Source organism: Hippoglossus stenolepis, chromosome 10 (genome assembly GCF_022539355.2).
Source record: "Hippoglossus stenolepis isolate QCI-W04-F060 chromosome 10, HSTE1.2, whole genome shotgun sequence".
Classification (NCBI taxonomy): Eukaryota; Metazoa; Chordata; class Actinopteri; order Pleuronectiformes; family Pleuronectidae; genus Hippoglossus; species Hippoglossus stenolepis.
In genome coordinates, this window is record NC_061492.1 from 345,421 (window position 1) to 355,285 (window position 9,865).

Sequence of the window (9,865 nt, forward strand, 5' to 3'; positions counted from 1 at the left end):
AAAATCATTTCGACAAATTTATCATCATAAACATCAGAAAACTGTTCAAGATGGAACATTTTAAATGTGACTTGTTTCTGCTGCTGTTAAAGGTTGTTTGTGTTTCTGAGTTAACTCGGTTTCGTCATCATGAAAGATTCACAGCTGCTGAAGAATTAACAGACACGCAGAGAGAGAATCAGAAAGAAGCTGCTTCGTTTCAAAGGGAAACCTCAGGAGAAAAGAGCTGGAGTTATATTTAGAACTTGAGAAAAGATGAGATGAGAAGAAAAGATGAAAGAAGACAAAATGAGGTCATTTAATTGACATGACGTGAAACAAGGAGGTGAGATGAAAGGAGACAAAACGAGATCAGACAACATAAAAGAGAAGAAACAAGAAGAGACGAGATATGAAGAAATAACACAACCGACATTCTCCACTTTCTGATGTTTTATAGACAAACAGTAAAAATAGAAAAGATTCATGAAGAATAAACCTGGTTGATCACAGGTGAGACTTTTATCAGAAGAGCTTCACTTTAAAGGATCAGAGGTTAAAGTCCAGGACCTGGTGTGAAGCCTCGGAGGCGGACCTGGGATCAGCTGAGACGAGAACACAGTTACAAGTTTACGGATCAGACAAAATGAAAAAAGGACTTAATAAGTGAATGAAATCAAAACTACTTTATTAAAATAAAGAGCATTTTATTAGTGACTATGCAAGTGTGGAGTATAAATAATACAAATGTACCTTTAGAGACATAAACAAATTTAAATAGCAGCAAAGACAAGAAGAAGGCACCATGTAGACACGCCCCTGCTCTTCACCACTCAAGTTTAAAAACAATGACATCAGGAAGTTTTTAGTTACGTGTTAAGTTTGTTAAAGGATTTATTTCTTTTAAAAGCAGGATGTGAGGAATCTGATCAGTGTTTATTAACTGATCGATCGTCCGTGTGGATCAGTCAATAAACGTGATGACTGGTGTATAACTGGAATGTGTCAGTCATACACCATATGAAACAGTCCATCGATCCACTGATGAATGGATGAATTCATTTTTCAAGATAAACCTCTTGGTCCAGCTTCTCTTGAGTCTCTTGTGATCGTGAACACATGTTTAAGTTTGAATCATTGTGAGCTTCAGGAAACTGTGCCAGGTGATGGTCCACATGTCAAAGAGCAGAGAAAGAATCCGTGGATTCATTCTTGTTGTGGGTTTTTGTGCTGATTAAACAGGAAACAATATTCTAGTGTGACTCAGGAAATGTTCAGCTTCTGTTTATCTTTCTAGAAAACATCATTGGTGGAGGAGTCTGTATCAGCTGCTGCACTGACCTCCTCCATCACCTCCTCCTCCTCCTCCACTCTGACTGAAGGCAGATGAACATCCATCCTCCTGGTTCCTCCCTCCTCCTCCTCCTCCTCCTCGTGTTCGGCTGCAGACACAAACACAAACCATCAGTTACTCCACTGATGAAGCTGGGATTTGTAGATATTTAGTCTCAATTTATTAATGTCACATCTACCCCCTCCCCACACGTTATATATATGAATATAATTAATATCACAAACATGTGACGAGCACTTTGACACATCGTGGATTATGATGGTGGATCGTGAATCAGAGATCGTGATAATAATGGTGGATCCTGATCATGATGGATCCTGATCCTGGACTATGATCTGCTCAAGTCTGCTTGATATATAATATTTCTCCTCAGATACTCGACCATTACTGACAATAATCCATCAGTTCATTGACCTTCAGCTACAAAGTGTTTATTCTAATCAAAGCTGTAAATACTCTGATCCTTCTGATGTTCTCTGTTCCACGGGACATCTGTTCACTTGTGTCCGTCCTGGGAGACGGATCCTCACATGTGTCTCTGAGGTTTCTACCTTCTTTACCTGTTAAAGGTTTTAGTAGTTTGACTCTTGTTGAGGGTTAAGAACAGAGGACGTCTCACCTTGTTAAAGACCATGAGACAAACTGGGATTTGTGAATATGAGACTATACTAATAAAACTTGATTGATTGATTGATGGATTGATTATGAATTCAGAAAACCTGAAGTCTGGAACGTGACGACTCTTCACCACTGACACTGTGTTTGCTGCATCACATCTAACACGTTCCCATGACAACCACAGAGAGAGTTCACTTTCATACCATAAACAGTGAAATGTTAAATATTTTCATTTAACCATCGTCCATGTATCAATCATCAATCCCATGTGACTGAGCGTGTTCAGGTCTAAACTGGACTTACAGGTTTTAAATGTGTCTGGACTGAAAGTGACGTGAGAAAGAGAGAGGTTCAAGTAAACACAGAGCCCCCACCCAGGGGTTGTTTTAGTCAAGGATCTGCACACACACACACACACACACACACACACACACACACACACACACACACACACACACACACAGCTCAGTCAGTGTAAACATTACCTTGTATGGAGATGTGGTGACAGAGTGGCTGGATGTGTGGAGCAAAACTCACGCACACAATACTTTCACTGTGTGTGTGGAAATACAGTGTCACAGCGCCCCCTACAGTCACTGATCACATTTCAGCAGCAGTTCCCTTCATTAGCTCTTTGTGTTCATCAGACTGAATCAGATAAATTCATATAAAACAAACTTGTATACAAGAATCTGATACAAAGTAAAGTAACAGCTGGTGAGATGTGATGGTTCTGACTCATCACAGGTTCAGTGTCCTCAGCTCGTACCTGAACACTGACTGATCTGTCCAGGTGAAGAGCTCTGACCCCGCCGGGCTGCCGTACTCCTACTGAAGTCCGTGGGATTTGTAGTCCTGTGAGGTTTTGTAGTGCGATTGTCTCTCACCTCTCCCATGCTCACCTCCTCCTCCTGGCCCTGGTCCTGCCTCCCCCAGGAGCCCTGAGGACACACAGCGGGTCAGAGGTCACTGTGTGTGTGTGTCTGTGTGTGTGTGTATGTGGGTGGGTGTGTGTGTACCTCAGGTTGTGGTCTCTCTCCTCGGGGTGTGACTCCCTGCTCCATCTTGGTCAGCAGGGTCAGCAGGAGGCCGTGACCTCTGACCTGGCCTTCACTGGGGGGGTCATAGTCCTGGAGGACAGGCAGAGAGACAAACAGGCAGTGTGAGACAAACAAACCTCCTGTATAAACAGAGTGAGACATGTTCAGTGTTTTTTGTCACCATGTCGTGCAGCTCCTGTAGAGAGCTGGAGAAACTGCAGACGGCCCCCTCCTCTGAGACACAGACAGACAGAGAGACACTTACATCACAGCATCGGACACTTTCTACATTCAGGCTCCGTCTTTCAGTTTCAAAACTCATCCCTGTTGCTATGGTTACGCCTGCTGCAGTTTCCAGCCTGTGAATCAGAGACTTGTGTAAACTGGTCTCGTTTCAGTTTGAAAACTCTGGGTTTGTGTTTCAGTCTGAACAGAAACTGAGACTTTAGTAAACAATGACACGTTCTCTTCCTGATTGGTTCTCATCAGTCACATGACTCGACTACCAGCGGTGAACACAAAGCGTCGCTAACACTTCCTGTCGGTAACAGTTCCACCTCGTCGTCCCTGCTCTGACTCTTCAGCATCACTGCTCCTCCTTCAGAGGAGTTTCTGTTACTAAGCAACCAGCTGCAGAGACAATCTACTTCCTGTTTACACCACATGTGTATGTGAACGGTCATGTGACGTGCTTTCAGGTGTGTTAGTGTGGACGGAGCTCAAACTCTCGTAGTAGTGTGGAGTGTGGATGAAGCTTTACATTTCCAGCTTCACAGCAGGAAGTGATGACAGAAAGAGGCTCAAGTGGGATCTTCAGGATTATTAGTGACATGAGGCTGAAATGTGACGTTTTTGTGAAATATTTCTTGGTTTACTTTGCGATCAGAGAGAAGATGCAAGTATGATGATACCTGTCGTAGTAGTTAGCTGGTTGACACTGATGACCACCTCTCCCTCTGAGATGTGTTTCAATGCTGCAGAGCTGCTGCTCACAGAGCTGGAGGGGGACGCTGGTCCAGGGTCAGCATCAGGACCACGAGGAGACGGCGAGGACACGGAGGGGGAGGAGAGAGGAGGGTCCTCCTCTTGTACTGTCATCACCCTGAAGGAGGAGTCCACCATCAGCTTTAACAACTTTTCTTCAGTTTGTGAAACAATACGTCACATTCATTATGTAGCTGTGAGAACCAGAAACTTACTGCGTCAGCTCACTTTGATTTACACGATATTATCACGTGTGTCATATTAACACAAAATCAGTTATGAATTTTCCAAAAATGTCAGTTATCTGCAATATCAGATTATTGTATTGATCAGGTGTTAAAATACTTTTATATTAGCTGCTCTAGTTAAAACAGATAAGGAGCAACAATAATAACATAATAATGATAAGACATTAAACTAACAGCGGTTGTTGCTCTGTATCCAGGTGCTCCTCTGGTCGCTCCTCGTCCAATGGCAGCTCAGCCTCTAGCCAGGTCAGAGGGGGCGGGGCTTGATGAAGGGGAGGTGGACTTCCTGCTGATGGGGCGGGGTCAGGAGTGGGTGTGGGCGTGGCCTTGAGCTCTGAGGCAGAGAGAACCATCATCAGACAGTAAGCTGCTAATGCTAACAATGCTAACAATGATGTTACTGCTGCTCCCACTAATGCTAACAATGCTAATAATGCTAATGTTGTTTCTACCTGCAGCTGTGATTGGTTGAGGACACTCCTCAATCAGCAGGCTGGTTGGCTCAGATGTCGGGGGCGTGGTCGGGGGCGTGATTCGGTTGATGGTAATGGTCGGGCTGGGTGGAGGGGTCGGTACTGGTGTGGGAACCAGTGGAACCCTGTTGTCCTGGAACAGAAGGATCTGGTTTAGGGTCAGAACACAGACAGAGCTGTTTCTCTGACACTTCAGGTTCCGTACCTCCTGATGTGCTGCTGGTCCTGGTGTCGTTGGTTCCAGTCCTGGTTCTGATCCTGTGTCCAGTGCATCCCTCTGTCCCAGCATCAACACCACAGTCTCGGTCAGAACCTCGTTAACCAGCTGCCTGATCAGAGCCGAGTCCACCAACACGTTGGAGTCGACAAAGAGCTGCAGTCCTCCACCTCCGGCCGCCTCCACTGAACACACAACAAAGACAAACATCACAACGAAGAAATCGGGAAACGTCAAAGTCACACACACACACACACTGTGTGAATGCTATAGTACCGGTCAGCAGACATCTGCTCTGATTGGTCCGTCCGTCTATGCACTCACCAATGTCTGAGGTGAAGCTCTGCTCCTCAAGCTCTGAGTGGTCAGTGGAAAGGTTGTGGGTTGGGTCAGAGGGAGGGGGGCGGTACATCTCTGAGATCATCCTGGACATCAGCTGCTGCTCCACCCTGACAGAGCAGAAACACACAGAACCACAACATGCTGCCAGAACCACCAGGATCCAGTACAGTTCACATCAGACCAGTTCAGACCGCTCTCTCACCACTCCACCAGCCGCTCCTCCAGGGCGTCTCTCTGCTGGTCTGTGTCCAGGGTGGAGGCCTGACCCTGGGCAAGGAGGGCAGAGCAGGCCTGAGGAGGGAAAGCTGGACCCTGGTACATGAACGGAGCAGGAGACGGACCCCCGTCCAGCTCCACAGCCTCCTCCCCCACCACACTCTCCTCCTCCTGGGGGAGAGCAGAGGAAACCTGGGGCAGGTTGGTTGTTCATGATCTCACATTATTTATCACATACAAATATAGTCAAACAAATACTTTCACCTAAATCTGATCAGATATAATAAAATATTCCCTCACTTTTTAATTGGTTACGGATCAATTGATGAGTCATTTATCAATCAAACATTCTGTTCCTTTTGAAACAAGATATCTGATGAAATTATTGAATTTATTAGAATCATTAGCTGTGAAGAATCAACTAAAGGTTCTGATGGGATCATTACGGATCAAACACTGAATCCTCCCGTCGTTTTCTGAGCAGTGGGCTCAACTTCAGGAAAGTGCAGTTTGTGTCCAGCAGGGGGAGCTGTGGGACTGCTGCTGACTCGGAGGAGGCAGATGGAACTCACCTGGAGGACATCAGCCACAGACAGGAAGTCAGCACCAGGGAAGGCGTTCTCCTCATCCTCCTCTTCCTCGCTCTCTGTCTCGATGACAACGTGTGATGGAGCAAGAGGCGGAGCTTCTCCAGCATTCAGCTGCTCCTCCCTCTGTGAACACAACACCACCTGTCAGTGACCTCTGACCTCCTCATGTGGGAGAGACAGTCATGTACAGCTCACCTGTGGTTGTTGCTCAGGTGCTCCGACCACTGCAGCCACAGTGAATGTGGTGGGAGGTGTGGGTGGTGATGTCATTTCCTGCTGATGCTGAGTGACACACCTGGAGGAAGAGTCCACCCTGCGACGACCTGGGGGTGCACGGGGTGAACCATTATCTCCACCAATGAGGTTATGTTTGCATCAGTGTGTTAGTCACAATAAGCACTGGACAGATTTCCAGTAAACGTGGTGAGGGAGGTTTTTTGGGTCAGATCTGGTTCAGGGGTGGATTCAGGAAATCTGTCAAACATTTTGAGATAAAACGTTTATTGATATTTTCATAGATTTCTCAGAGAATAATTCATGGATCTCAGAATTTAGTGGACTGTTAGTGGAGGTATGAGCTCTACTGAGTGATGATCTAGTTTCTTCTTGTTTTACAGATTCATTTCCCCTTTTGAATTGTAATTGTTTGGTATGTTTTACATTTATCTGCCTTCAGTATTTTTTGAAGCTTTTGTAATTTCATGTATCAATCTTACTTTTTATATTGTGCATTTTTTTGGTAAATTAATTTATTTTTCCCCTTTTGCCACTTACAATATATTCATAACTGCTTTGTTACTTTAAGTTAAATGTTGTTTATTATTTGTTTCCATTTATTTTAAAATTAATCTCAAAAGACTCATGAAGAGTTTTGTTTAATGAATGCACCCCCCCACTGATTTCTGGGTAATGCAGTCCTTCATATTTAAACATTGTTTACTGGGTTTATTTGGTCTCAAAATATTTACAATGAAGATGAAAGATAAATAAGAAGCTGTTAACTGACCCAGTGGGATCGCCATGGGAACAGTGTCAGCAGGGGTCACTGTAAGGTCAGCCGGGTCACCTGGCATAATGTGGGAGGAGCTGAAGATGAGGCGATGATGCAGTCGTCCAGGTGATGGACTGAGGGGAGGAGTCAAACTGGTCTGAGTCTTACAAGACTTTACCTTCACACCTGAGGAAAAAAATGTCCCTGGTCTTTATTGATGTGACAGTAGAAACTAGTGATGTCATGAGAAGCCTTGCAATGTGTGTGTGTGTGTGTGTGTGTGTGTGTGTGTGTGTGTGTGTGTGTGTGTGTGTGTGTGTGTGTGTTATGACATTGAGTGTGCAGCCTCTGCAGTTTTCTTACAGTCATTATACCTGATAACTGAAAACCCATAATTATCCTTTTTATAATGTTAATGGTCTTTTCTTTCTATTTACCACTTGGAGGCTACAGAGCCACTGTGGTTTTTACTGTGGAAACATCAGCGACCTCTGGTGAAGACGACATACAAACTCATCCTGAGTTGTTTTTATATATTTTGTTCAAGGCAATAAAAGTTGAAATAAAAAAACAACCTCTGACGCTCTCCACCAGGCGGGGGCGGGGCTTCCTGTTGAGTGGTGACCCAGGTGAGGTGAAGCGAAGGTATGGACTCTTCTTCAGGGTTCGTCTCAGACCTTCATACGGAGCTCGGCCGTACAGACGTGTCAGGTACGACTCTCCCTCCACCTGTTCTCTGTCTATCAGCCCACCTGGGACAGGCTCCGCCCCCTGCACCTGCATACAGACACCATCAATAAAACAACTGATCACCTGTGTGCTACTGATCAAATCAATCAATCACACGTCACTCTGACCGTTCTGTGTCCAGCTTTCTGTCCTGGACCTCCTCTCGGCCCTGCTACCTTACTTCCTGTCTGTCTGAGCACACTGATTGGCCTACCCCTCCCTGAGGGGGCGGAGCTCCTGGCAGCCCTCTCTGAGGACGTCTCAGCCTGAGGACAAGAAGAAGAAGTTTCTGCTGCGTCGAAACGTTTTTGAAACCACGAGTGAAAATGTAAAACCTGTTCCACCTTCAGCAGAAAGCTGATGGGTGGACGAACCTCAAAGACAAGATAATAATAATAATACTGTAATAAAAATGTCATTTAGATTTTACTTTAGGTCAGAGATCAGAGGATTTTCCAGCCAAAAACATTTTGTAACCAGCTTTATACTTTGCAAATGAAATGTATGAGTGAAGTGACGTCAATGTGGTTTTGTGTCTATTTCAGACATGAACCATATCAACTAAAATTCAGAAAACATGATCCCACATGCCGTCATCCTCATCTTCATCCAACTCACTTCCTTTAAAAACCTTTATAAGACAGCTGGTTGTTAAAACAGTTTTGCCACTTCTATCATTGTCAGGCCTTTGTGGAAGAGCGAGACGCACCTGGACGTCTTTGGACAAAGTGCTGATCCAGGCGTCCACCGTCCTCTTGATCCGAACCTCCTGAGTCCAGTCTCTGCAGAGACGACACAAAGTCAGACAGCAGAGCAGCACATCTCGTTTTCTGTGACCGAAGCTTTTATTAACTGAGACAGAATCCAAACATTCTGACAGCATGCACGCGCACACACGCACACACACACACACACACACACACACACACACACACACACACACACACACACACACACACACACACACACACACACACACACACACACACACACACACACACTACATTAGCAGCAGCCATCAGTGGTTGGACAAAAATCAGATTTGCTAGTTTTAATTTAGAAAAATAAACTATTTTCTTTTTCTTTGGCAGATAAAACTTCGTAGGTCTGAAGTTTTACTGATTAACAGGTTTAAAACTGATGAGTTAATGTTATACATTATCTATTAGCACGCAGACATGAGCAAGCTGTTAGCAGTTAGCAGACTTAAGTTAATAAAAGCTATCAATAAGTGAACAATAACTTAATGCTAGCTACCTGTTAGCATAGCATCACATCAAACATGTTTTTTTCCTGGTTTGTTAGCAGATAAATGTTGGTGCTGAAGATGGATGACCAAACACAGAGCCAGTTAGCTACTGGTAAACGATATGTTAGCTTGTAGTTACCATTAGTATCTTTGCACATGACCTAGGCCTCTGACATAACTTCTATTAGCTACCTGTTGGCAGCCAGTGCCTCCAGTTGGCAGTGAAGGACCTCTCCGTTCTTGGCTCTCAGCAGAGCCTCCAGGTTCTCCTCCAGAACCTTCTTCTGTCTCCGAACCTGACGCAGAACCCCACCCGCCTCCTCCAACATGGACGGTACCACAAGCCCTCTGTGGACCATCACAGACTGGGAATGGAACTGGCTCTGATTTTGTTGGGGCTGGATTTGATGGGACGGGACTTTTCTGGACTGAGACTGGTTTTGTTGGAACCTGGATTGTTGGGACTGGAAGTGGTTTGGTTGAGACTTGGTTTGATCAGAATAGGGTTGTTGGGACTGAATTGGTTGGGTGTGGGAGCTGTTTTGTTGGTGCTGAGGTCGTTGGGACTGGGACTGCTGGTCCTGGATTTGTTGGGAATGGAGCAGGTTTTGCTGAGACTTGTGTTGGTCCGGTGGAGGCCTGGTAGTTTTCACAGAGTCTTGTGGCTGCTGGATGACAGACATTCATTTGGATAAACAAACACAAACTCTGAGTGTTAGTCTCTGAGAGTTTGATGCCCTGAGTTGAGTCTCCAAGGTCAACCTTTCTCTCAGGCTGCGGAACAAAAACCCTGTGACATCATCAGCATGTTCTCAAAATTGACAGTGAGGAATTC

At 45.1% G+C, this 9,865-nt stretch overlaps 1 protein-coding gene across 5 annotated transcripts in view; it reads right to left on the reverse strand.

The window, feature by feature from the left end:
* Positions 1–419: 419 nt before the first annotated feature.
* Positions 420–9,865, reverse strand: part of kiaa0586 (KIAA0586 ortholog) — a 27,140-nt gene continuing 17,694 nt past the window's right edge. For 2 of the 5 annotated variants that reach the window (XM_035168311.2, XM_035168308.2), the window contains exons 9-25: positions 9,223–9,698; positions 8,491–8,563; positions 7,910–8,047; positions 7,628–7,829; positions 7,068–7,238; positions 6,257–6,384; positions 6,044–6,184; positions 5,458–5,663; positions 5,238–5,362; positions 4,902–5,098; positions 4,676–4,829; positions 4,398–4,557; positions 3,903–4,093; positions 3,173–3,225; positions 2,971–3,081; positions 2,721–2,892; positions 420–1,421 (exon numbers count right to left, since the gene is read on the reverse strand). In XM_035168311.2, the coding sequence (XP_035024202.1) occupies positions 1,273–1,421; positions 2,721–2,892; positions 2,971–3,081; positions 3,173–3,225; positions 3,903–4,093; positions 4,398–4,557; positions 4,676–4,829; positions 4,902–5,098; positions 5,238–5,362; positions 5,458–5,663; positions 6,044–6,184; positions 6,257–6,384; positions 7,068–7,238; positions 7,628–7,829; positions 7,910–8,047; positions 8,491–8,563; positions 9,223–9,698 (2,847 nt within the window). In that variant the 3' untranslated portion in view covers positions 420–1,272. The remainder of the gene's footprint in view (positions 1,422–2,720; positions 2,893–2,970; positions 3,082–3,172; positions 3,226–3,902; positions 4,094–4,397; positions 4,558–4,675; positions 4,830–4,901; positions 5,099–5,237; positions 5,363–5,457; positions 5,664–6,043; positions 6,185–6,256; positions 6,385–7,067; positions 7,239–7,627; positions 7,830–7,909; positions 8,048–8,490; positions 8,564–9,222; positions 9,699–9,865) is intronic. The other 3 variants (XM_047341693.1, XM_047341694.1, XM_047341695.1) reach the window with 3 other exon arrangements.